The sequence below is a fragment of the Ipomoea nil genome, unplaced genomic scaffold, assembly GCF_001879475.1.
Source record: "Ipomoea nil cultivar Tokyo-kokei standard unplaced genomic scaffold, Asagao_1.1 scaffold2480, whole genome shotgun sequence".
NCBI classification, from domain to species: domain Eukaryota; kingdom Viridiplantae; phylum Streptophyta; class Magnoliopsida; order Solanales; family Convolvulaceae; genus Ipomoea; species Ipomoea nil.
In genome coordinates, this window is record NW_017618908.1 from 5,475,001 (window position 1) to 5,500,480 (window position 25,480).

The window sequence follows — 25,480 nt, forward strand, 5'->3', positions numbered from 1 at the left end:
AAAATAGTTATGAACAAATACTACATTGTCATTGTAATAGAGTTAGTAGTATTAAAAAAAAAATTATGAAAAAGAGAGTCTATTATTATGAGATTAATTAAGAGAGTTAGTAGTACTAAAAAAAAAAAAAAGAATTATGGAGAAAGGAGTCTATTATTATGAGATTAACTAAGACAGTGGCATGCATGGGATATGATATTGCATATGCGTCTTTTGAGCTGCTAAACTCCTTATTAAGTTTTCATTTTTTGTTTTTGGAATCGAGGTTAAATTTGTCACCTAAGTCAAACAGATAGTGCAATTGAATTCTCTTAGTGTAAAACGTTCCATTTGAAATCTCGTAAACCTGTTAAAATATTCAATTAAATCTAAAATTATCTATTTGGATGTTGGTGTTTTCTAATGTTGACATGTGTCTACTTAATTTAAGGTATATTTGTTTTTTTTTTTCCTTTGTTTTTTGTTTTGTTCTTTTTTTTTCTCTCTTTTTTATTTTCTTAAAAAATTTTCATATAGCCACAGGTTGTAGACAATCGTGACTATCCGGAGACAATCACAGTTGTCAAAAATGACGATCGTGGCTATTCAGCAACCACACCAGTCCTAAAAGACGGCCATGGCCATCTAAAAAAAAAATTGAACTTCATATTCACAATTATTGAATCTCTATATTCATAATTACATAACTATATGTTCATAATTATGTTCACAACTCTATGTTCATAATTATAAAACTATTTGTTCATAATTATAGAAATATATGTTCATAATTTTTGAATATACATTCATAATTATGAACAGTTTTGGAAACGTGTCCACCTTAATTTGCGTACTAATAGATATTTGAACTCCAAATTATAACATTCCATTGTAGTCTAGTTGGTTAGGATATTCGGTTCTCACCCGAAAGACTCGAGTTCGATTCCCTGCAACGGAAATTATTTTGTCCATTCCTCTTTCGCCTTGGGCTTGAGTCCAGAAATATTTTAGGTCACGTTCACGAATGGGCTTTTTGATTGGACCTATAGCCACTCAATATCAAAGTGTTAGCATTATTTATCTTTTTTAATTTAAATATTTTTTTGTTACTTGACCGAGAATATGTTTTATTTAAGGAACAAATCTCATTTAAGGGGTTCAATTGCACTATTCACTTGATTTAGAGAGGTAATTTAATCATTTTTTTCCTTCTTTTTTTTTTTTGAAAAAGAGGCAAATTGGTCCCCTAAGTCATCCGGACATACATGGGATATTGCGTATGGGAGAAGAAGATAATGTGTATGCGTCTTTTGAGATGCTAAACTCATTAAGTTTTTTTTTTTTATTGATCACCTAAGTCATAGTGCAATTGAGTCTCCCAAGTGAAAAACACTCCATTTAAATCCCCTAAACTTGTTAAAATGGTTAATTAAATTTAAAATTACACGTCAAAAACCTTGTGGTCGAGCGGCATAGCTGTGACTCCTCAAATGAGAGGTCTCATGTGTGAACTCCAGTGTGGGGCATTGACTCTTTACGTATGAATATATACTGCATTATAATTGAGTCAATAGTATTCAAAAAAAATCTAAAATTACATGTTTGGCATGTTGGTGTTTTCTAATGTTGACATGTGTCTCCTTATTTTAATTTTTATTTGTTAATATATTTTTTTTGCTCTTTTTTTTTTTTTTTTTCATATAGCCACAAGTTATAGACAGTCGTCCGGTGACAACTACAACTGTAAAAAAATGACGGTCGGGACTATCCGACACCCATAGTGGTCCTAAAAGATGAGCATGACCAAATAAAAAAAATCAATTTTTTAAAAATTTCTTTTAGACAGTCATGGTTATCTCCCTCATTCAAGTACAGCCACGACCTAAAATGACGATTGTGGTTTTTCAGCAGCCACGATCCCATTCCAAGGCTTCTCAATAGTCGTCGCCAGCTTCCCCGGCAGCGTGGCGCGCAACACCTCCGCCTTCGCTACTTCCCGGATCGATTGGAAAGATACGACGAAGGCATACATTTTTAAGACGGACATGCCGAGGATAATGAAGAAGGTATGGTGCTGCAGATTAGGGAGGAGCATCGGCAATTCCAGCTACCGGAGAGGCGGAGAATAATGCTAAGATTGATTCAATTAAGGCGGCGATGGAGAACTGTGTGCTTATAGTTAGTATCCCTGAGGAGGAAGTTAAGAAGCCTAAGATGAAAGCCATTTAGATCTCTGATTGAACCTAGTTTTTTCCTGTGGTTTATGTCAGTATTATGTTGTGTTACTGCATGTTTTGTTTTTTCTTCCTTGGATGATGATATGATGCTGAATAAATCATTCGTGGTAGACTGGCAGGTGGCTGTATGAAAAAGTAAATAAATAAATAATAATAATGATAAAAGAGAAAAAACGAAAAACAAAGAAAAATTAATTATTATTAAAAAAAGAGAGAGAGAGAGACGTGTCAACATTAGAAAGCACCAACCTGTCAAAGGGTAATTTTGAGCATAATTAAATACTAGTTTTTTACCCGCATTGCGCGATTGAGATAATGCTCAATGTTTTTTTTAAAAATAAGTACTATAAAGTATATCAAGGTAACTACTTTAAGTCATTTTACATGTTAATCTAAACAGTTAATTTTTTGAAATATCTTTTTACCAACCGTTGATATAATTCGCTGGTCGAATCCGCTGATATAATCCGTTAACACTAACCGCTAATTTCTAATTGTCAAACAAGGACATTGCGAGGTAGTTCTCACTTTAATTTGTTGTGTGATTTTAATACTCTCTTTGTCAACAAATCATTCAAGTAGTTAATATGATTGGCTTTATTAATTTTATTTATTTATTTTTTATTTTTTATTTTTTATATATATTTAAGTACTATAAAATATATCAATGCAAGATTATATTAAAATTGTTCATGCATAGATAATTAAATGTTGAATTTGCGTATTTAAATAGGTAATTCTAAGTTTACAAATGCAAGATAATATAGTCAAGATTAATTATAATTGGGAGAAGATTAATTATAATTGTCAATAAAATAGTTGTATGCTTATGGTTGAAACCAAATACGGGAAATAAGGGAGAGCAAATAAAAATTAGGGCATAAAATATTAAATATATACTAATATTTAAGGGCTAACTGCTGATTGCTAAACAAGGACATTGCAAGATAGTTTCTCACCTCAATTTGTTGTGTGATTTGAATACTCTTTTTGTCAATAAATCCTCCAAGTAGTTAATATGATTGGCTTAATTATACTTATTTTTTTTAATTTTGTTATAACAATTATTATTATTATTATTATTATTATTATTATTATTATTATTATTATTATTATGAAATATATGTATACCCTTAGGTCATTTTACATGTTAATCTAAACGGCTAATTTTTTCAAATATCTTTTTACCAACCGTTAATATAATTCGCTGGTCAAATTCGCTAACGTTATCCGCTAACTGCTGATTATCAAACAAGGACATTGCGATGTAGTTCTCACTTCAATTTGTTGTGTGATTTGAATACTCTCTTTGTCAACAAATCTCTCAAGTAGTTAATATGACTGTCTTTATTAATTATGTTTTTTTTTTAATTTTTAATTTTTTCATGGTATTAATAAAATATTTGGTAAATAAATATATAGCATTATTTGGTATTATAAATTTGATATTTAATTAAAAAATAGTGCACAGAAAAGATAATAGACAATGTAGTGAATATAATTAATTGATTAATTGAATGTAAAGAATTTTTACATTGGAAAAAAAAATAAAGACAATATAACTAATGAAATTATTTCTCTTATTTAATTTATTTTGATAAGGAATAATTTTTTTGAATAAAGACATAATACACACATAATTCTAAATTAAAGAAATGCATATGTATTATTTTTTGTTGTAGCTACTAAATTATTAATTAATTTAATAAAAGTAAAATAGAGTACTAATTATGCCAATTTTAATTTGATTGGGATGGGGTTCGAACCTGAGACCTTTCTTATTAAAATCAATGAGTAAATTAACGGTGAACTAACCGAAACTAACGGAAAAAAGTTAATATTTAACGGAAAAGTTAACGGATAATCATATTCATTAAGGATAAATTAGGAAATTTCAAGGAAAAATTAAAATCTGATCAATCTGAACCATTCATTTGATTAAAAAACTTGACCGCCATTTTTTCTACCCATTATAGGCCTAACTCTCTTGGACTTTTATTAGTATAGTAGATTTTAACTGATTTACTAAATTTAAATAAACTTAGGGGGGGTAATTTGCCCTTTTTCTTTCCTTTTTTTGGTTAATCAAATAGATGTAATAAGTCAAAATATTCGCATCCGTTACTAATATTTATTTGAACTAAAAGTGCCATCATTCTGTTGTAGTCTAGTTGGTTAGGATATTCGGCTCTCACCCGAAAGACCCGGGTTCGATTCCCGGCAACGGAATTTATTTTGTCCGTTCCTGTTTCTTATTTACTTGAATTGATTATGAAAAGTTTAACTTCGAAATGGGCCTTGGTCTCGAGTCCAGACATATATTTTACAATCGTTATGCGTTGGACCCGTGTCCAGCATGTTTGCTGGACACGGGTAACAGTGCCGTTAGGCACTGTTATCCCCTTTTTTTTTTTTTTTTTTTTTTTTTAAATTTCAGACCGCTTTGCTATAGGAGTATATATTCATAATTTTATTACTATATTATTAATAACTGTACATTCATAACTCCATAATTGTACGTTCATAACTCTATAATTGTACATTCATAACTCCATAACTGTACATTCATAACTCCATAACTGTACATTCATAACTCTATAATTGTACATTCATAATTTTCGAAGCTCTATGTTCACAATTTTAGAGCTCTATGTTCATAATTTTATCACTATATGTTCATAATTGTAAGTTCATAATGTTAGAGCTCTTTGTTCATAATTCCATAACTGTAGATTCATAATCTCATAACTGTAGATTCATAACTCCATAACTGTACATTCATAACTCCATAACTGTACATTCATAACTCCATAACTGTACATTCATAATCTTCGAAGCTCTATATTCACAATTTTAAAGCTACATGGTCGTAATTTTATCACTATATATGTTCATAATTGTAAGTTCATAATGTTAGAGCTCTGTGTTCATAATTTCATAATTGCATAACTGTACATTCATAACGGCATAATTGTACATTCATAACGGCATAACTGTACATTCATAATCCAAAAAAAAAAAAAAATAACGCCGTTAACGGCAAAACGCGCGCGATTTTTTTTTTTAACTAAATGACGAGTTTTTTTTTTTGAAAAACGACGTCGTTTTGGGCCCGTGTCCACAATTCACTGTGGACACAGGTCCAGGGCATAATTTGCCTATATTTTAGGACAGGTTCACGAATGGGCTTTTTGATTGGAACTCAATATCCAAGAAGGCAAATTATGTTGTGAAACCGTGTCCACTTTCGGTTCCAAAACTGTTCATAATTATGAATATATAGTTTGAAAATTATGATCATAGAGTTGTGAACATAATTATGAACATATAGTTCTGTAATTATGAATATAGAAATTCAATAATTGCGAATATAAAGTTCAAAAATTATGAATATATAATTTTATAATTATGAACATAGAGTTCTGTAATTGTGAATATAGAGTTCAATAATTATGAATATGAAGTTCAAAAATTATTAATATATAGCTCTATAATTATAAATATATAGTTCAGTAATTATGAACATAGAACCGTGTCTACCTTGTTTCACAACATAGCGATTGATCAAAGTGTTAGCATTATTTATCTTTTTAAATTTAAATACTTTTTTGTTACTTCACCGAGAACATTTTCTATTTAAGGACCAAATCTCACTTAGGAAGCTCAATTGCACTATTCATTTATCTTATAGAGGCAATTTAATCATATTTTTTTTAATAAAATAATAGTCAAACCTTAGTGTGGAATTACAATTTCACACGTAATTCCATAAAGTGTGGAATTGCAATTCCCTAGAAATTATTATTATTATTGAGAACAGTGATGAGAGGAATGTTTGTGAGACTTGTGTTTTGTTAGATGAGAGTTAAAGGGCAAAATTATCAAAATAGTGTTCTTTCTTCATTTCCCGTGGAATTGGAATTGGAATTCATAAGGGGGTGTAAGAATTCTAATTCAACAAAATTTCCTTCAACCAAACAGTGTAATTGTATAAGCCAAAGAATTTCATGGAAAAGAATTACAACTACATCCAACCAAACAGCCAATAAGGTAACACAAATCTTAAAACTTTTCAAAACTTGTTGTAAGTTGCTTAAATTATCTAGCAGACTAGACAGTGTTCACTAAATCAGGAACCTCCTAAAGGGATGAGATGTATAAGGTACATTTGTTACAACAATTGAAAAACATTGTCACAGGTTGATGGCCAAATAACTGAACTTTCAACAGGCATAGAATTCCAGCATCTCTTCTTCCACTGGGTGAGTAGTGCCAACAATGACTAGACAGTGTAGAGGAGGCCCGAAGTCGTACGTTAGCAATCGCTTCATAGAACCCGCAACAACCTTCTGGTCTTCGCTGCCCAGCCGGGCAAAACCAACACAAGCAGTGTCTTCATTGTAGGCTGCAATTCAAGAAAGTAGATATAGCATTAATCAAATTCTTCGGTTTTCACTTCCCATTTCAAGAGAAGGGATACTGAGAATGAGTACTGTTAATTGGGTAAACATTTTTTTTTTTTTGGGTGTAAACCACACATTGTGGTCCGGGTCTTTCTCTGTCCGTTTAACGGTCCAAGTCCACCCGGTTCACTCCGAGAGGCACAGAAGCTGGCCCAAAGAGAATCGTCACTTGTGGGAATCGAACCCGGGTTATCCCGGAATTCATCCCCACAAAGAGAGCTCATTTGTCACTTGAGCTACCCTGTTGGGTTAATTGGGTAAACATTGTCACATGTTTTCACATCCCATTTCGTATGGAAAAACCAATCTGGCCAGCACTCTGCCCCTTAATTGGGCCGGGCCCGTGCGAATGTGAATTAGTCTGAGTATGGTACGGGCTTAAAGGTGCCTCATACAGTTAGGGTCTGCTCAGGACACCTCATGGCTTGACCAAAAAAAAGTTAAAACTAGATTTAGTTTTACTAACGTTGTTATAGTGCATTCGAATACCTGATTCCCCACGGGATTCTTCAACTTCTAAGAGTTGCTCAATGGCAGTGTTTATTGTCATGTACCTTGGTGGCTCATATTGCTTTTTACCTCTGAGAATAAGATGGGGTTCTGAACAACTAAGTTAAGCTATTTCATGAAGAATGTATACTTAAATAGATATAGATAGTAAATCTAACCTAGCCAAGGATTCCAATGAGGGTTCTTTCACCCGTATATCTGCAATATCAAATTTCAGAATTAAGTGCATAAAAGAAAATTATTATAACAGAATACATTGACGTATCTATTAATACTATGAGTGGTGAACGGGTTATGCTGCACTGTCAACAGATATGCTAGACAAAGCTTTTTTCTAGACATCCATAATGATGTAAAGATAAAAGGAAATTTATCACAAATAGGACGGAAACAAATACTCAACGTCATAAAGAAACCAGCATTCCAACTCCAGAAGAGAATCAAGAGATAATAACTAAATGCTTCAAAAAAAATAAAAATAATATTTTTCTATATGAAATTTTCCTATTTTTGGGCGCTGTGTTGACAGTGTTAACCCTCAAGTTCAAAATTGTCCAGTCACTGTCCCCCTAACAGCACCTCAAAGAAAATAAAAAAGAAAACCAGTTTTGTATTATTTCAATTAATCGAAATTCTTTTGGCAAGAGAATCCTAACAGCACCTCAAATATATTAGGTCCTCTCTTTTCATAATGCCATATCTGGTCTCTAATACTTGAGAAATACAATTCAGAAACATCAAATCCAGCAATGAAAAATATATACACACACACACACACACACGCATATCTTATATATGATGAGCATTATGTAACCAAGGTATCAGCAGTACCTAGCAAACAGAGAGTATGCAATCCAAGCTTTCGATTTTCACGAATCTTCTCATAGAAACTGTCAGGCCTCCAAGTGTCTGTGAAGAAGGGTATGGAGATCGTCTCTCCGTAACGATAGAGCTGCAAGCCACAAACGCCAACGGCATTCATTACTGATGCATTATGCACAACCTTTACATCCACCCCCACCTTTTTTGCTCTAACAACAAGGTCACTGTGGGTAGTTGCCCTGTGTCCAATACGAAAGTATCAAGAAACAAATTGTAATTGTCAACAAGCAGGCTAAATTACAAGTTTTAAAGAACAAAATTGAAATTGTTCCTAAGCAGTATTAACAATCGTTCCACCAGCAAATGTATTTAGATGTATAAGCCACTTCATATGTAAACTGATCTACAAAGGTATCTTCAACAATCAAGTTAAACTAGGAAAATAATCAAATCTTCACCAATTGAGCCAAATGGTGAAACATCTGCATCTAGACTGATCCAGATTCCAGAATCATTGATTATAAACACCCAACTAATTAACAAATGTATGACAGGAAAAATCAACAAATTTAACAAAAACAAAATGGCATACAACAAATCAAATAAAGTGTAATCACGAAACCTGAGCAGATAATGATAGAGAAAAGAAAATCACAAATTGAATTAAATGAAAAAAAGCATTCAATACCCGAAAGGGTCTCCAACTACAAGGAAAGCAATGTCGGAGGACTGCGCTTCCAATAGTATGGCATCAGCTTTCTCCTCAACAGTTTCCCTATCCGCAAGAGTAATCGATTTTCCGTATAAGTTTTCCTGCAAAGATTGAAACTTTATCGCATAATTGCCCAAAACAAATCGCCAAAACGCTTGAAAGATGGAAAAAAATTATTACACCAATGAGCAAGTGTTAACCAGAGTAGAAAGGCCATCAGAGGAGAGTCCAAAAGAGAGAAGAGAAGTGTAGGCTTCCATATAAACTTGGCTGCATTTCTTCACCGCTTCAAGTCCTTTCAGGGTGATGTCTTTCTCATCCCCTAAGCCCAACCCGATTATATACAACATCTTATTAGATTTTCAGGTGCTATTAATTGAACGAAATTAGTTGAGTTCGCAGCTCAAATTGAAAGATCACTGAACCTAAACCCTAGAAAAACCCTCTGGCAGCGAGACTTGGAAGTTGGAACTGAAGGAGACGCTGATTTGCACGAGAAGCGTAATGGGGCTTAACTATAATTTTTTTTAAAAGATAATTATAAATGGTAGTATTTGTTCTATATTTTTTTAAGAGTTAATTTCAATAGAGGTCTTTTATCTTTGATGATAATTTTAAATATAGTTTAAGACTATTATTTTTATCATTTAATATCTCAGACCATTAATTTTTAAATATTTTTTAATTCTTTTCATGATCTTTCTTATTTTTGTTAAGAGCATTTTTTTATTTATATTTTTCATAAAAAAATAATTAATAACATGCTCAATAAAAGTAATGTTATTTATTAAAAAATAAAAAAAAAAATGATTTCTGCTTTGGTTTCCAAAGCTGGAAACCAATGTGATTTTCGACTTTGAAAATCATACTAGTTTTCGTATCTTTTCAGCTGTGTGTTTTCATTCCACAACTGAAAACCATTTTCGGTGGTCGATGTTCGTCAAATTGACCACCAGAGGTATTAAAAAATAAAAAATAAATAAAAAATAAATATTGATGGTTGATTGAAGAAGGGGTTTGTGAGAAGAAAATAAAGAAGGTTGCTGTGTAGATGTGGAAAATGACTTTCCTCCAATTTTGACGGAAGTTATTTTCTACCAAAATATTCTTATTTTTTCTTTTGACCGAAAAATGATTTCCTTTGACTTCAATTTTCCAAACTCTTCCAAATACTGAAAGTAACTTTTAGAAAGCATTTTTTTTTTTTTTTTAATTTCCAAACACATCATTAATTGAATAACTCAATAGGTTTGTACCTATAGGGCAAAAAGGAGCAACCACCATTTTTGACCGCACAAGTATTAACAAAATGACAATTTTAATCCATATGTTTAATTTCTACCAACTTTCCCCCACAAAGTAAGGTAAGATGATGAAGAGAATTGCGAATTGGGATCGATTTTAAAGCTTAAATAACTGTATTCTTGCTCAAATTAGAATCGTATGTTAAAAAAAAATGAAAATGCCCTAACAATTTTTAGATTTCGGCATGTCTTAGATGGTGAGGTAATCAGCGTGATCATCTTTGGTACTAAAATAAAAGTCGTGGATGAAAATTGGTAGTAAAATAATAATCGTGGATGAAAATTGGTAGAAATTAAACATGTGGATCAAAACCGTCATTTTATTAATACTCGTGGGATCAAAATTGGTATTTGCTCGGCAAAAAGGCGAATATATATAAATACATATATACCCCTCTTAATTAGGGGTAAAAGCTTAATTTTGACAAATAGGAGCAGCAAATTGGTAAAATCAAGCAGCAGAGTGGAGACCTGAGACCCACTCACAAAACCTCAACTTTTTTTCTATCAAATTTTAACCTGCATCTAACCACTACACATTCCTCATTTCTACCGTCCCCATTTGAAACACAGTGGGGAAAGGCAAATTGGAGCAAAAATTCGAGAAAAAATAGGAAAGCGAAGAAGAAAATGGAGCACCATACCACCACGAGTCGAGCTGAAGCAGAGCGGCTGCTGGGAATCGCCGAGAAGCTTCTGAGGAACAAGGACTACTCCGGCTGCAAAGACTTCTCGCTGTTGGCCCAAGAGACGGAGCCGTTACTGGAAGGCTCCGACCAGATCTTGGCCGTCGCGGAGGTCCTCTTGGCCTCCACCAGGAAGATCAACAACCAGCAGGACTGGTACTCCATTCTCCAAATCGGAAACCGGACCGACGACCCGGAGCAGATCAAGAAGCAGTACCGCCGCCTCGCGCTCCTCCTCCACCCGGACAAGAACAAGTACATGTTCGCCGACGCCGCCTTCGGGCTCGTCGCGGATGCGTGGGCCGTTTTGTCGGACGCCAATAAGAAGGCGCTGTACGATAACGAGATGTCGCTTTATACGAAGGTGGATTTGGTGCCGACGAAGAAACCGGCGGCGAAACGGCAGCCGGGGACTGCGGCGGCCGCCCGCCGATCTGAGGATCAAGGTCAGAAACTCCCGGTGAGGAGAAGCTCCAGAGTAAGCGGTAATAGCAATAATAACGAGAATTCTAATAGCGATAATAATAATTTCAATAATAGCAATAGCGGTGGGAATAATCAGAGTGGTGGGGGGAGAAATATAAACCCTAGGAGCGGTGGTAGTGGGGTGAAAGCTCAAGCTCAAGCTCAAAGGTCGACTTTTTGGTCGGTTTGTCCGTACTGTTACAATCTGTACGAGTATGAGAGGACTTATTTAGGGTGTTGTGTGAGGTGTGAGAATTGCGAGAGGGCGTTCACGGCGGCGGAGATACGGCAGATGCCGCCGCGGGTGCCGGGGAAGAATGCTTACTATTGCTGTTGGGGATTTTTCCCAATGGGGTTTGTGATAGGGAACACTGATGGAAAGAGAAGTATCTCTACTTCTGCTGCTGCCGCTAGCGGTTTCCCCAATTGGATGCCTCCCATGTTCCCGGGTGGCGGTGGAGGAGCACCGCTGCCACCAGCAGCACCGGCTGCCGCTGTGGCACCCGGTGCCACCGCCCCGGCAAATGGGGAGGGGTTTGTGCCGGTTGCCGAGGGTAATGCGGGCAACAATGTTACCGTGATGGGGATTGCGGCCGGGGGAGCTGCGCCAGCGCCGAAGCCGAAGCCAAAACCGTCGCCCCAGCCGGTGTCGGGAGGGCCTAGGAAGAGAGGTAGGCCGAGGAAGAATCCACTATAGAAGGTAGGTTGGTGTGCTTCGTTTTGCCCTCGAGAACTTTGTATCTCAAGAAATTTTCCGGGTTGCATATGCATATCTTGCTCGAGGGCAGGTCGAGTCGGTGATCGAAATGTACTTAAGCTCGTGATTGTCTGCATTTTACTTGTTCTAAGCTGCTGTCGAAAACCGAGCGTAGAAATGGCTCTTGTTTCAAATGTAAGTTAAGGTAGTTTCAAATTTCGACTGCTGTACTTTAAATTGTAACTCTTCCTGTTTGTACTTGTAGAAAAATTTGAATATTTATCAGATGATTTTCAGATGGTCCAGATGAATGAGTTGAAATGGTTCAAGAATTTTAGATTTTTTTTTTTCCGAATCTCCCAAGGAATTGGATTTGGGACCAAATGCATTGCAATCTTGCACTCACTCTTTCTGGCAATATAGCCTGAAGTAGAAGAAATAAACCTTGATATTCAATTTGTGTGCTATTTGGTTGTTTTTCTATTGGTGCATTAAGGAGTATGAAGATGTTGACTGTTAGACATTCAAATATTAGTGAAACGGCTTTGAAACATTTTATAGAGTTTTTGCAAATGTGAAGAAATGTATCAAGTTTTTGCAACTGTGAAGAAATGTTTAGAGTTTTTGCAAATGTGTGAAGAAATGGCTTTGAAACATTTTAGAGTTTTTGCAAATGTGAAGAAATGTTTAGAGTTTTTGCAAATGTGTGAAGAAATGTTTTTGAAACATAAACATTAAAATCCTATAGAGTGTGCATGCATCTGGAGAACAATAAAGCATTTTTGGCATAATGCATATGGCATTGGAATGCCAAAGGGAAAAAATGATATGCGTCTGCAAGCCACACAAAAATGATATGCATCCAGCGGGGTGCGGGGCTAGTTCAGGGGATTTAAACTCAGATTTTGATTGATAATAGGAGATGAAGATCCTGTGTGCACTGAGTGTATAGAAAATGGGCTAGTTGATTAATCAAAGGAGATGAAGATCATGTGTGCACTGAGTGTATAGAAAAGGGGCTAGTTGATTGATCAAAGGAGATGAAGATCCTGTGTGCAATGAGTGTATAGAAAAGGGGCTAGTACAGGGGATTTAACTCAGATTTTGATTGATCAGAGGAGATGAAGATCTTGTGTGCACTGAGTGTATAGAAAAGTGTGCATGCACGGAGTGTATAGAAAGAGGTAAGAACTTGAGGAATGACAGGTCATTTTGTGATTTACCTCCTTCAAAGGCTTTGGGAGCTTAAGATTAGTTTGGCGTAAGCTTGGATAACTAATGTAATTAAAAAAATGATATGCATCCTCAAGCCACATAAAAATGATATGCATCTAGCGGGGTTGCGGGGTTAGTTCAGTTGATTTAATCCAGATTTTGATCGATCAGATGAGATGAAAACCATGCGTGCCTTGAGTGTATAGAAACAAAAAGGGGTGAGAACTTGAGGAATGACAGGTCATTTTGCGATTTACCTCCTCCAAAGGCTCTGGGAGCTTAGGATTAGTCTAGTGTAAGCTTGGTGGTGCATGGCTAGTGCAGTTAATTTAACCCAAATTTTGATCGATCAGAGGTGATGAAGACCCTGTGTGCCCCTAAGTGTATAGAAAGGGGTGAGAACCTAAGGAATAATGGGTCATTTTGCAATTTACCTCCTCCAAAAGCTCGGGGAGTTTAAGATTAGTGGCGTAAATTTGGATAACTAATGAAAAAAATAAAAAATGTTACGCATCCTCAAGCCATATTGGAAATGGGGAATGCACTAAGCTATTATAATCAAGCTAGGAGGGAAAAAGCACTTGGAGTATAACATAAATACATAATCCACAGTTTCAATGGCTGGGTATCCTTCATTAGAGGATTGTTTACAGTCTTCAACAGAGTTCTTGAAGAAATGCAGGAGCAGAAAAAGAGAAATGGTTGCGGATCAAGACAAAGAAGAAGTCGAGAGGCGAAGGCACTCACTTTGACACCTCTTCAGGCAAATGTCATTCCAGTTAGGCACTTGATGCTGGTTAACACAGACAGTCCGTGCACATGCATCAGCGCAAGCATCAAGCTCGGAAACACCACAAACAGTGACACAGGTATCGGGCGTTGGGTCTTTAGAAAACGCACCAACCTTCTTCAACATCCTCTTCGAAGTACAAACCCTCTCGCAGACAAATATGTCATCCGAGTTCTTTTCGCGTCCTCGGGCCCTCTTTATCCTCTGTTCATCATCTCGTCTCTTCTTCATCCTGAAAGCTTGACCTGCCAGTACAGCTGGAACAGCTGCCCCCAGTAAAGACCACCATAATTCCACCATCATTGCTGGTTGAAAACTATATTCTTGGACCTCTTTGTTTATAGTGTAGGAAAAAGAAGGAAAATAATCAAGTTAGCAATCAGTTTCTAGTGAGCAGAAGGAAACACTAATTTTGAATTATGATCAGAAAATTTTCCACTTATTAATTGCACAACCTAATATTTTGTAACCTATTTTCAAGTACTTCTTAGGCAATTCAAAATTCACGTGGTAAGTTGGTATGCAATACACAACAATTACAGTGATCCAGCATTTTAGCCATGAAATGCCATATTAATTTATAAATAAAATAAAAATAAAAATAAACTAAAAGTCCAAACTTCACATCACTGTGAGGTGTAATTTCAACAACTGCCCAGCAACATATTCATACAGTACACTATCTATCCTTGGTTCAGTAGTCAAAATTTGATCTCTAGCTTCAAGTTTTAGAATACCTGGACTAATAAGCTGGTTCTTCAAATGACATGAAATAAAAAAATTTCAATAGCAAGAGGAAATACATTGCCTGTACAAACTAAATAGACATAAGACATCCATACCTAAAACCACAGGTCTGTACAAGAACAAAGAAGTAAAGTTATCAGTACTAACCAGAGAGTAAACTGCTGTTCAAATGATTGCATTTCCAACACCCAATTCAAGGGTGGCCCAAATTCACAGTTAGCACTTTAGCACTTGCCTTAAAAACTAAAGAGCATGGTCTGACCTGCTGAAAGAATGTTCATACAGGTAGAATAAGGAAAAGGGTTTTAACCAGAAGGCACTGCTAAAGAAACTGTTACATTGATGCAGCTGACGGTTTTATAAGAATTTCAGAATAATATATTTTGTTGCTGAATAAAATGTAACTCAAACAAGAGGCATCTTGTCACAAGGAATTGATGTGCCCTAGACATAAACAACGAATAATTCATAAAAAAGAATAGGGTGAAGTGGTCAAGTGGATACAACTAGAGCCAAGCGAATATGTTGTCTGGTGACCCTTTGAGAAAAAAAAAATAGGGGCAGGAGAGCAAGGCAATGGGAAATTTAGTAGATAATTACACAATCATTCCTTAAATTATGGTCCTTTATGGACTCTCTTGTAGCATCTAAAGATGAAGCTATAGGTTAACCATAGCATATGTGTTTCAATAGTCACATGCATTGAAGCCCCTGCATCTTAATGAAAACTACATTTTGCAACTGGAGGATAATTATCAATTATGGAATATCTTGCTAAATACCTTGCCCTTCCAAGTCAAAGAAACCATTACGGAGGAGTTTTCTTAATGTAGCCCAGAGTTGAGTTGTCCAACAGGGGACCAAATCCAGCTGCCAGCAGCCCTCCTCATATTTGAACCTATAGCCATCCTCCACTTAATACCAAGCTCTGGTTCCCCTCAATTCTTCCAAGAACTCACTGATATCAACCAAACCTAGGTAACATTAATGCTAAACCCAAATCTTTACCTTATGTCATCTACAGGTGCTCCGTGACAAAAATCCTTATTTCCACCAAACATACTTCCTTAGAGAAACCAACTACAATCACAAAACATAGAATCAAAGTTCGCTACTACATTATTCATGGATCACAACTGTTTCATTCTCTCGCAACAAATGGATACAACCATGCCAAGTGAATTTGTCATTTGGTCCCGTTGAAGTGTTGAACTCAAAAAAGATGCAGGTGAACAGGCCAAAGCAATGGAAAAGTTAGAAGAGAATTGCACAACCATTTATATGAGTACACTCTTGTAGCATTGAAAGATGAAGCTCTATGACAACCACAGAAGATGTGTTCACATAGTGCTGCACAGAACCTTTGACATCTAGAGGAAAACTACATTTTGCAACTTGAAGACAATATAAATTGCATAATATCAAATAGCCTGCCCTTCCAGCTTAAAGGAACCATCAAGGAAAATTTTTCTTAAGGTTGACAGGAGACAATGAGTTGTCCCACAGGGGAACAAAATTCAGCTAGTAGGGGCTCTCTGCATGTTTCAATCTATTGTCTTCCTCCACTTCTACCCAAACTATGAATCCCTCTCAATACCTCGCAAACATCGTCCAGACTAAATGACATAATCTATTTCATTTCTTGATCTCATCACATCAACAAAACGTCTTGCCCCATTTTAGCAACAACTAACCTAAACCGTAGCCTAGTTAATCTTCACCTTATGTCATCCACTAGTGCTTCCCCAACATATACTAATATTTCCACTCTAACTACAGTCACAAAACACAGGTTTAAAGTTCACTACCAGATTACTCATAGACTACCTTTCTTTCCTCTTGGCAACAAATTCCATTACCAAAATGCATAACAGATATTAAATGTAGGTACTAAAGCCCATATTCTCTCTCAACCATTCCACTCAATGACTCTTTTGCATCACAAGTCCTTTTCAACCTAAAGAACCCTCTAATTACAGTATTTCTAAGCTCACTCATTCACAACTATACTAACCCTTACATTCTCTCTCAACCATTCCCCTCAAAGACTGTTTTGCATCACAAGTATTTTCCAACCTAGCGAACCCTCTGGTTACAGTATGACAACGCTCACTAATTCACAATTTCTCAATTCAATCACATTCGACTGTGCAAACTTCTCAATACACATTTTTTTCTGTACTTTCTTCATGGGCATTTTCACAAACACATATACTACATTACTACCTGGAACACTGCCATGACAGTCAGAAGCACAATCAGAAGACTCAGGGAGCAAACTGAGAGCTGAGCAATATCACTAGTTCTACTGATTCTGATACTTGTCTGAGTTTTGCGATTAGACTCATCACTTATGTAGTCATTTTAAAAATTTTGTGATTTGAAGACAACTATGAAAAATTTTCAGGTCCAGTGGAATTTAAACAATTATGATAACAACAAATAAGGAAGTTAGCTGCATACCTATTTGGTCAGATAAGTTGCGGCGATCTGCTATCGACAGTAGTGATCAATTTTCTTCTGTTCTTATTCTTTTCTTTTTGTTGTTGCGAGGTTTATATGTTTGAGCAGAAAACGAGACTACGAGAGAGTGGGGAGTGAAAGGGTCTCCCTGTAAACAAAAACCCTTGATGAGGTATATTTTGGACAACTTTTAAATATGTATTTAGGGTGTAATTGGTTTGAGAATTGAAATTGGAATGAGAATTAAATATTTGGAGTTAATTATTAAAAGAGTTAATTTCAGCAATGGTCTTCCGAGTATGGTGATTTTTCACAATTGGTCCTCGATTTTTAATTTGGACAATTTAACCATCCGACTATCGAAAATTTTCCAATTGTGGTCCTTCCGTCAAATTCTAGTTAAGTGGACATTAACTTGAAGGGTAAAAACGTCATTTCTCCTCACTATATTTTATCTTCATTTCCCGAATTATTATGTCCACGTCCACGCCAGAAACGATGCATTTGGGACCGGCGACGAGCTCAGTCCACTCCTGCCGGCCGAAACACATACCATTGTAATTTGTGGAGTTTCTTTTGTGGTGATTGTAGGTAAGACCCCACGCACATCAAGACTTTTGCATGAAAGCTTGTTAAAACATTATGGCAACTAAGATCAGTTCATTTATTTATCTGAAAAAGCCCAAATTGATCTGCGGAAGCCAGAAACAACAACCCCCTCTCCGTCCTGCCAGTTCCTCAAAATCATCATTCTCTGCATCTTCCGGTGTGGCATTCTCAACGGCCATGTTCAATCAACAATCCCCCAATTCGCCTTCTTCAAGGCCACATATTTCGCCGGCAACCCTCACCTCTGTGGATCTTTTCTGAACAACCCATGCGACCTCGCCCCAATTTCCAGTCCGCCGAGGAAATCCCACGGCGATTTCAAGCTGATTTTCGCGGCTGCCGCCATCATCAAGGCCAAGTCTTTCAAGAAAACGGGTCGGTTTGTGGAAAATGACGTCATTCCAGAAGCTGGATTTCACGGTCTCCGACGTCCTGGAATGCCTGAGAGACGGCAATGTGATCGGCCGGGGTAGTCTACCATAGCAAAACCCCTAACGACGTCGAAATTGCAGTGAAAAAACTCCTGCGATTCAACAACACCACCCACAACCACGGCTTCCGGGCCGAGATCCGGACCCTAGGCAACATCCGACACCGAAACATCGTCCGATTGCTGGCATTCTGCTCCAATAAGGACACCAACCTTCTGGTCTACGAGTACATGAGAAACGGTAGCTTAGGCGAGGCTTTGCACGGCAAAAAAGGCGAGGTTATTGGTGGAGGGTTTCTCAGGTCTTTGGCCATTGACTCTCCGAAATTTGGCTCTCCGTCTCCACATCTTTGGCCATTGACGAGTACGATGATGTTCTTGGTGGAGGGTTTCTCAGGTCTGAAAATGGGAGGCCATCTCCATAACCAATTGTATTTGTACAGTATTCAGAATGCTTGTGAGAGTAATGGAGATTCTGCTGAAAATGAGGCTGCAGAGGTTTCTTTCTAAACCCAGACAACCTTCGACCAAACATTTCTGAGGCAATATGGGAAATGACGCTTTTACCCTTCAAGTTAACGCCCACTTAACTAGAATTTGACGGAAGGACCACAATTGGAAAAAGTTTGATAGTCGGGTGGTTAAATTGTCCAAATTAAAAGTCGAGGACCAATTGTGGAAAATTACTATACTCGGGGGACCATTGCTGGAATTAACTCTTATTAAAATGGTCCTTCGACTATAGTGAAAGTACCGACTTGTTCTTCGACTTATTTTTTTTACCGATCTAGTTATCAAGTATTTAATTTATGTCTAATATGGTTCTCTGTCTGTTTGAGGTTAATTCATCGTTTAATGTAAGGGCATAATAGTCTTTTCACTCTCCACGCATTAGAGACCTTTCACTCTTTTATTGTTGCAGCAATGTTTTTTCACGTCGAAATACAGTACAGATGCAGAAAATAGCTGAAGAAATCTGCATCAACCGGCAGCCGTTGTTTCCAATGGGTTCAGAGTCGCCGGTGAAAACCTAATGCCACTACCAATTTTTCGCTCATCAGTTGGTCCTTGGAAAGCCGGGCAGAAAAAGTAATTGCACCTAAATTGACTGAAATATGTAAAAGACTAAAAGGTGCCATGTATTTTCCAAAATGTGCGTGGATTTTTTATTTTTTATTTTTTTTCAAAAATGTGTAAAACGAAAATGGGACTTGCGTTTTAGGCTGTGTTCCAAACCGCCATGTCAATTTTTATTTGAAAATGGTCAAATTGGGTGGAATGGACCAAAATACCCCCCAACTTAACGGCTAATTGATGAAAAATATAACGGAGGACTAAATTGGAGTAATTTTTAAAAGTCAAGGGACCACAATGGGTGCAATTGAAATTTCAAAATGCAAAATTGAGAATGAGCCATAGTCAAGGGACCAAAATGGGTAAAAACTCCAATATTTTGGTCAATAACAACTTTCATAATCTTTTCCAACTATTGTTATCATGCACATGCTTTCATCATATATTTTATTATCTTTTCAATGGTAATGATATATAGACATTATATATTGAATTACTATATAAGTTATTTTTTAAAATATAAATATCAAATTTATAAAAAAAATGGTTTACATTATTATTATTAGTATTATTCAATAATATAAAATTTTAAAATCTAAAATTTTAATACATATTATTAATATTTACACATCTCACATAGAAAATAGTAGTGTTAAAATATAACGCATTTACAATTTTTACATTTAAAGAGATTTTTTTTTGAATGCTACTGACACTCTATTACAAAGTAGTATCTGAAACATAACCTCCTGCTCAAACTCACAACCTTCCAAATGAAAGTTCAACCTGAATATCATTAGACCACGTAGTCTTGTACAGAGATTAATTAGCGGTTCTTTAAATATTTAAGGGACCTAATTACACTATTGTGTGGAGTGTGGACTTTGAGAGCTAATTTCACAATTAAAAAACAAAAATTAGAAAGGAAAGTTGAAGTTATTGGTTTACGAGCATACTGAAGTTGGCATTGAACGCCATTATTAAAGTGCATTTAAAGCTTCAAACCGAAGCCCAGCAGCAATCAAGCAAATTCATCACTAAAATGGGTTCTTGATTCTTGGCTAGCAGGTACTTTAGTTTTCTGGAAAGAAAAAGAAGAGAGAGAAAGAGTGGCTTCAATTCATTTCTCAGTGGGCATCTTAGCTGATTTTCCATCTGCATATTGGTGGGTAATCTTCTTCTTCCTGGTTATTTGATTACTCTGTTTCATTTCTTCTGTTCTTTGGGAATTTCAATGGTGGTTTTGCTTCATTTCTTGATGATTTGTTAAGTCGGGAAAATGGTGCAGATGAAAATATGAAATGTCACCCCTTCCATCTTTACTTATCAATTCATCATTAAAAAAGAAAAAAAACATATTATGAGTAGCATTTATCTGATCATCTGTTCAGAGTAAAATGTAGATTTGATTTGCAAAAAAAAAAGGCTGGTTTTAGACTTTAGTTGAGCTCCAAGTTTTAAACTTTTACAAAAACCTTGGAAAATTTTACAATGTTGTGGGATTTGTACTTTGCCAAAGATATTACTTTACAAAGTATAGCTAACCCAGCCAAGTTGGTCGGGTTATTAGCTTTGTAACCATAAGGGGATGGCCTATTTGCCTTCTTGATTTTAGCCGGTCAGCTAAGGACAATTTAGGTTGATTTACCTATCATTTGCTAGCTAAGGTCACAATGCAGGGTTTATTGCACTCCCTCGGGTAGTGGGAAAATACAACATTGTAAAAAATTTTCAAAAACCTTCGATAATGCTTAATTGAGGAAACCCATTGATGGTTTGCTGTGGGGTTAAGCTTTGTTGTAGACTTAGACATGGCTTGTGTAAGAAAAAGGCCGAGATAGCACGTTGTGGTGAGTAGAAGTCCTTGCTTACATTTGTATGCAATGCTTAGTGTGCACCACAATCGCTTTCTCTTGTGCATAATCTTTTGAAGCTTACGGATCGTTTAGTATCTTACAAGTGCGTTGAAGTGCCTTCAAGAATTTCTTTTTGCTATGTGGGAGAATGCTGCACCGTGTAATAGAATGGTGACTAATTATAAATATTTAGCTGCAATACTACGACAAACCTGTTGATAAATGTAACTTGTCTCGTGCTTATCTACAAAATTTTGACACGAAATGAATTTTCCTTCTTTGGTCTTTTGATAGCACACTTGCTATCTTCACATGGTGCTATGGTATATGGAAACTTTATTACTCGCTAAGTATTTAGAAGTGCCATAACGATGCTCCTAAATGATTAGTTATATTGTATAATGAAAAGCTATGAAAGCAATAAGATAGCTAGGAATCATAGGATTCAACTCTGCCGCCGCCTTGTGGCCCTAACTGGGAAAGGATCATAAGGAGGTAAATCAGTCTAGGTTGTCCATAACTGGCCGACTTAAACCAAGAAGTCCAATAGGTTGCTCTCACTGAGAGTTGAACTTGGAACCTTGTGGTTATCAAGCCAACAACCCGACCAACTTAGTTGGGATTGCCCCCAGAATTGTTCCATTTTGTTTGACTGAGAGGAGCATTTATCTCACTCGTTCGGTGTTTTTTCAACCCACCACCTCATTTGGCAGGAAGGGATGACTAGGGGACGATATTAGCTTTAGCAACAAATCTGGTGTTGATTACGAATTCACATTCATAGCAGTCATAGATGGCTAACTTGAGGACTTTCTTGTCATTAATTTCCAATTTCCGTGTCTCTGCATAGAGTTGATAGATTTTATTAACTGGCTGACTTTTGTATTACCCAACTGTTATGAGAATATTAGTTAAATGTTAAGCAGTTCAAATGTTTATGTTTTGTTTCAATTGTTTCTGAAGTTTAACATTAAATTTCTGTCCATCTTGACCACTCGCTTCTTGGCTTCCTGCAGTAATAATTGCAGTCTAGGCATCTCAAGACAAAACGCAAATAGCCAACAAAGACCAGGCAATGGTGTCCTCTAATTCTGTAAGAGGATGGCACTGCACAGGCTCTGATACCATGTTATTATTATGAGACTAAAAGACTGAATCCAACCAATTAGCTAATCTAACCGATGGCCTTATAAACCCATATGTTCTATCTTATTTTATCTTAACATTACTTCTCTGATGGTTTACCTGTTGGAAGCGTTTTAACTTGTTTATGATTCAGCTGAGGTCGTCTTCCAAGAAATCAGATGGGAAAAAACCAACAAAAGAAACGGGGAAAGGAAATTCAGTCTCGGACAATAACAAGGAACGTGGAAGCAGGAAAAGGAAAATTGATAAAGTTCAGGAGAAACCGAAGCCAAGTAACAAATCTGTAAGTCAATACCGAATACAGAAAATCTTTCGTTTAAATGCATCATATATGCTGCATAGCAGTTAAAGAATGAACTTTCAGGCGAAAACCTCTACAGGAAAGGCTTCGGCTACAAGTCAAAAAACGAAGGAGAAGGCAAACTTACGTCCAGAGAAGACCAAGCAGAAACTAGGTAGCACGAGCAAGAAACCCCCCCGGCTAAAAAGCCCCAAACGGGTAAGTGCACAAGTTTTGCCTCCAATACATTTTGTTATTATCTGTATAATATATGTTCTTTATATTGCTTGAAATATCACATTTGTAGCCCCTCCACTCTCGGGAAACAACTTCAGTTAAGGAAGTTAAAGAACCAAGCGCACGTAAAATCAAAATAATGCAAGCTCTCGGTTTGGCTGCTCCCACCGGTTCCCCATTCCAACAAAACCCGCGGATCAGTTCTCTGAAACGAGTTAAGTAAGATATTTCGAGCTGCAGTGTCTAAATTTTGTCTTCGAGCATTCGCAACTAGAGATGCTCTAGATGCTGCATATATGCCCAGGTATTCCTAGAGATCGAGCTTATCTCTTTTGTGCTCCTTGTAAAGTAGAAACTTGCATTTTGACAAGCATCTTCTTTTGTTAAATATGATATTAAGGTATCAAGCAATTGTTAGTAATGACTTGAGATTTGTGGATATTGAGTGTGTATATATATGTCAAGCTTTTCTATTAGCCCACATGTAGAATAGAGTTCGGTTTAGCTTGGGTCCTCTTTAATAGAAACCCAAGGTCTTGACATCTCCACGCCAATATCTCATTCTCTCAAATCTCAAGTTCTAATTTTTTCGAGTCCCTTAATCAGTTGGAGGTCTTGACATCTCCAAGCCAATATCTCATTCTCTCAAATCTCAGTTTCTATTTTTTTTTTTTTTTTTCGAGGCCCTTAATCAGTTGGAGGCATTGACATCTCCAAGCCAATATCTCATTCTCTCAAATCACAATTTCTATTTTTTTTCGAAGCCCTTAATTAGTTCGAGGCCTTGACATCTCCAAGCCAATATCTCATTCTCTCAAATCACAATTTTTATTTTTTTCGAAGCCCTTAATTAGTTCGAGGCCTTAAATCTCCAACCTAATATCTCATTCTCTCAAATCTCAATTTCTAATTCTTTCGGCTAATTGGTTCTTCTTCTCATTATGAAGAACAAGAATATGAGCAATATACATTTTAGCAACTCAACATTCAACAACCAATTGCATCAATTGTCCTAAATTTTCTTCTCTAATTTCCCAACCAATTGCACCAATAGTCCTAAATTAGGCCTTATGTTTATATTAAAGAGTACTCTTTTTTTTTTTTTCCCAGGTATATATCCAGAGTTTCCACCATCCGGCATTCTGACTAATTTCCTTGTTAGATTGTAGGCAACTCTTTTGGGTGAGACAAATCTTATAACGGGTTGATTTAGGGCTCCATAGTCACCTCTATCCACATGTGAAGATGTGGATCTTTGGATGAATTGATTGTTAACGTGTTTTTATGAGTTGGTTAGCCATGAATGGAGAATAGTTGTGGTGGTTCGTATGTAAGATTAGCCCAAGAGAAAGTGTAAAAATCCATGTTATTGTTCTATACAAATCATATTAAGTGTTATGCCCTTATATTTGATGTTCAAAGATGACACTATATCAAACAAATTGACTTGTTTTGGTTGAAGAAAGGCGTAAAAAAAGTTGCATTTTTTTGTTTTGTTTGAATGACAATAGAAACTTACGGCCACTACTCAATATGGGTAAATTTTGTTTTTGTTTTTGTTTTGTTTTGTTTTGTTTTGTTTTTTTTTTGTTTTTGTTTTTTTTTTTTTGTTTTTTTTTTTTGTATCCACAAATTACGATTCTTACCGGCCTAATTTAGTGCTATTTATTTTTGAGATGGTTATTTATGCCAAATTTAGTGAAAAATTTAAATCTACTACTTAAAAGTAGGGGTGTAAACGAATCGAATCGAGTCAAATATCTCACTATTCGATTCGAATTCGACTGTATATTTGAATATTTGTATTTGTATTCGTTTAATATTCGAATATCAAATTTGATTCGTATTCGATTTGACAAGTTTAATATATTCGATTCGACTCGAATATTCGAATTCGAAATGCTTAACTTAATTTTTTACAATATTAGGGACTTAGAGTTAATAAATAAATAAATAAATTATATATATATATATATATATATATATATATATATATATATATATATTCGAATACTATTCGTATTCAAAAAAAATTCGAATCGAAAAAAGTATTCGAATTCGAATCACGAATCGAATTTTTTTTTTATTTGATTTGTTTACACCTCTAGTTAAAAGTGGGTATAACTTATCACCAAACTACTCTATATAATTAATATTTATATATATGAAATTAACATCCATTTGCCAATACCATGTAGTGTGATGACATCTTGGTTATCATTCCAACTGAATAGTTAGTTATAGGATTGAACCTTGGTGATGGGGGTTAAGATTTTTTTGGCTGAAAATGTTTGAGAAAGTATAAAACAGATACTACATTGTAAAGAATTGCTCATAGAATGTACAATGTAAATTTAAAGTAAAACATATTCAAAATATAACATAAACTTATATAATGTTGATATTCACAAAAGAAAAAGACCATTATACCCCTATTATAAAGGAGAAGTAATTTTTTTGGTAAAAAATTGACGGAGATTTCATCGAAATGACCATTTACGGCTCACGCCAAATAATTAATACTCGTAAATCAATTATGTAAGTTTTGAAAGTTTTGGATCAACATTGTTAGTGTCATAATATCCGTAAGGCCAAAAATGTGAAAAAAATACCGCTCTAAATGCTCTAAACTCTATCACTCTTCAAAGTCTAAAAGTGATAATGTAACAAAGTACATATTAACGAAAATGTTCTAACATTCCATTATAGATAAAGTCCTGGGCTGCATGAGAATAAACAGAATATCTGTGGGGTCTAA

The 25,480-nt window shown here is 35.7% G+C and overlaps 5 protein-coding genes and 2 non-coding genes across 13 annotated transcripts; 5 read left to right on the forward strand and 2 right to left on the reverse strand.

The window, feature by feature from the left end:
• Positions 1-864: 864 nt before the first annotated feature.
• On the forward strand, positions 865-937 carry TRNAE-CUC. The gene has a single exon. It is a non-coding gene; the product is annotated as a tRNA-Glu (tRNA).
• A 2,280-nt stretch (positions 938-3,217) lies between these two features.
• Positions 3,218-12,204, forward strand: LOC109152796. Its single transcript, XM_019300442.1, has 2 exons — positions 3,218-3,225; positions 10,633-12,204. The coding sequence occupies exon 2, from the start codon at positions 10,658-10,660 to the stop codon at positions 11,873-11,875; it is 1,218 nt and encodes a 405-aa protein (XP_019155987.1). The 5' UTR covers positions 3,218-3,225; positions 10,633-10,657; the 3' UTR covers positions 11,876-12,204.
• Positions 4,373-4,445, forward strand: TRNAE-CUC. Its single transcript has one exon. It is a non-coding gene; the product is annotated as a tRNA-Glu (tRNA).
• Positions 6,263-9,231, reverse strand: LOC109152797 (probable diphthine methyl ester synthase). The gene is made up of 6 exons (XM_019300443.1): positions 8,924-9,231; positions 8,700-8,824; positions 8,021-8,250; positions 7,348-7,387; positions 7,169-7,260; positions 6,263-6,621 (listed from the first exon to the last, which is right to left on the reverse strand). The coding sequence occupies exons 1-6, from the start codon at positions 9,071-9,073 to the stop codon at positions 6,440-6,442; spliced, it is 819 nt and encodes a 272-aa protein (XP_019155988.1). The 5' UTR covers positions 9,074-9,231; the 3' UTR covers positions 6,263-6,439.
• Positions 12,205-13,614: 1,410 nt separating the features above from the next.
• On the reverse strand, positions 13,615-17,276 carry LOC109152800 (uncharacterized protein At5g64816-like). Of its 3 annotated transcripts, XM_019300445.1 has the most exons (3): positions 15,636-16,577; positions 15,410-15,525; positions 13,615-14,212 (listed from the first exon to the last, which is right to left on the reverse strand). In XM_019300445.1, exons 1-3 carry the CDS (start codon positions 15,686-15,688, stop codon positions 13,800-13,802), a joined length of 582 nt encoding a protein of 193 aa, XP_019155990.1. In that variant the 5' UTR covers positions 15,689-16,577; the 3' UTR covers positions 13,615-13,799. The 3 variants fall into 3 exon arrangements, 1 of the variants encoding a protein (XP_019155990.1); XR_002049413.1 differs by lacking the exons at positions 15,410-15,525; positions 15,636-16,577 and adding an exon at positions 17,091-17,267; XR_002049414.1 differs by lacking the exons at positions 13,615-14,212; positions 15,410-15,525; positions 15,636-16,577 and adding exons at positions 15,528-15,585; positions 17,091-17,276.
• Positions 17,277-17,375: 99 nt separating this feature from the next.
• LOC109152775 lies at positions 17,376-18,656 on the forward strand. The gene is made up of 3 exons (XM_019300421.1): positions 17,376-17,392; positions 17,512-17,681; positions 17,772-18,656. The coding sequence occupies exons 1-3, from the start codon at positions 17,376-17,378 to the stop codon at positions 18,170-18,172; spliced, it is 588 nt and encodes a 195-aa protein (XP_019155966.1). The 3' UTR covers positions 18,173-18,656.
• Positions 18,657-20,138: 1,482 nt separating this feature from the next.
• On the forward strand, positions 20,139-24,071 carry LOC109152802. Of its 5 annotated transcripts, none has more exons than XR_002049418.1 (6): positions 20,140-20,368; positions 22,076-22,152; positions 22,339-22,488; positions 22,570-22,704; positions 22,793-23,026; positions 23,833-24,071. XR_002049418.1 is itself a non-coding variant. In XM_019300450.1 (5 exons), the coding sequence occupies exons 2-5, from the start codon at positions 22,135-22,137 to the stop codon at positions 22,943-22,945; spliced, it is 456 nt and encodes a 151-aa protein (XP_019155995.1). In that variant the 5' UTR covers positions 20,139-20,368; positions 22,088-22,134; the 3' UTR covers positions 22,946-23,161. The 5 variants fall into 5 exon arrangements, 3 of the variants coding, with proteins under 3 accessions (XP_019155995.1, XP_019155994.1, XP_019155996.1); XR_002049419.1 differs by having other exon boundaries at positions 23,885-24,070; XM_019300450.1 differs by lacking the exon at positions 23,833-24,071 and having other exon boundaries at positions 20,139-20,368; positions 22,088-22,152; positions 22,793-23,161.
• The last annotated feature ends 1,409 nt before the right edge of the window (positions 24,072-25,480 follow it).

Excerpts from the sequence above, each read along its gene's own strand:
- LOC109152797 (XM_019300443.1), bottom strand. The coding sequence starts at position 9,073 with ATGTTGTATATAATCGGGTTGGGCTTAGGGGATGAGAAAGACATCACC. Across the intron at positions 7,388-8,020 it reads GCATACTCTCTGTTTGCTAG|ATATACGGGTGAAAGAACCC; the intron begins GTACTGCTGATA and ends TTGATATTGCAG. Across the intron at positions 6,622-7,168 it reads AGAATCCCGTGGGGAATCAG|CCTACAATGAAGACACTGCT; the intron begins GTATTCGAATGC and ends CTTGAATTGCAG.
- LOC109152796 (XM_019300442.1), top strand. The coding sequence starts at position 10,658 with ATGGAGCACCATACCACCACGAGTCGAGCTGAAGCAGAGCGGCTGCTG.
- LOC109152800 (XM_019300445.1), bottom strand. The coding sequence starts at position 15,688 with ATGTTTGGTGGAAATAAGGATTTTTGTCACGGAGCACCTGTAGATGAC. Across the intron at positions 15,526-15,635 it reads GCACCTGTAGATGACATAAG|GTTCAAATATGAGGAGGGCT; the intron begins GTAAAGATTTGG and ends GGATGGCTATAG. Across the intron at positions 14,213-15,409 it reads CTTTGACTTGGAAGGGCAAG|AGGTCCAAGAATATAGTTTT; the intron begins GTATTTAGCAAG and ends CTATAAACAAAG.
- LOC109152775 (XM_019300421.1), top strand. Across the intron at positions 17,682-17,771 it reads TTCTTTTGTGGTGATTGTAG|CCCAAATTGATCTGCGGAAG; the intron begins GTAAGACCCCAC and ends TATCTGAAAAAG.
- LOC109152802 (XM_019300450.1), top strand. Across the intron at positions 22,489-22,569 it reads CGAAGCCAAGTAACAAATCT|GCGAAAACCTCTACAGGAAA; the intron begins GTAAGTCAATAC and ends ATGAACTTTCAG. Across the intron at positions 22,705-22,792 it reads GGCTAAAAAGCCCCAAACGG|CCCCTCCACTCTCGGGAAAC; the intron begins GTAAGTGCACAA and ends TCACATTTGTAG.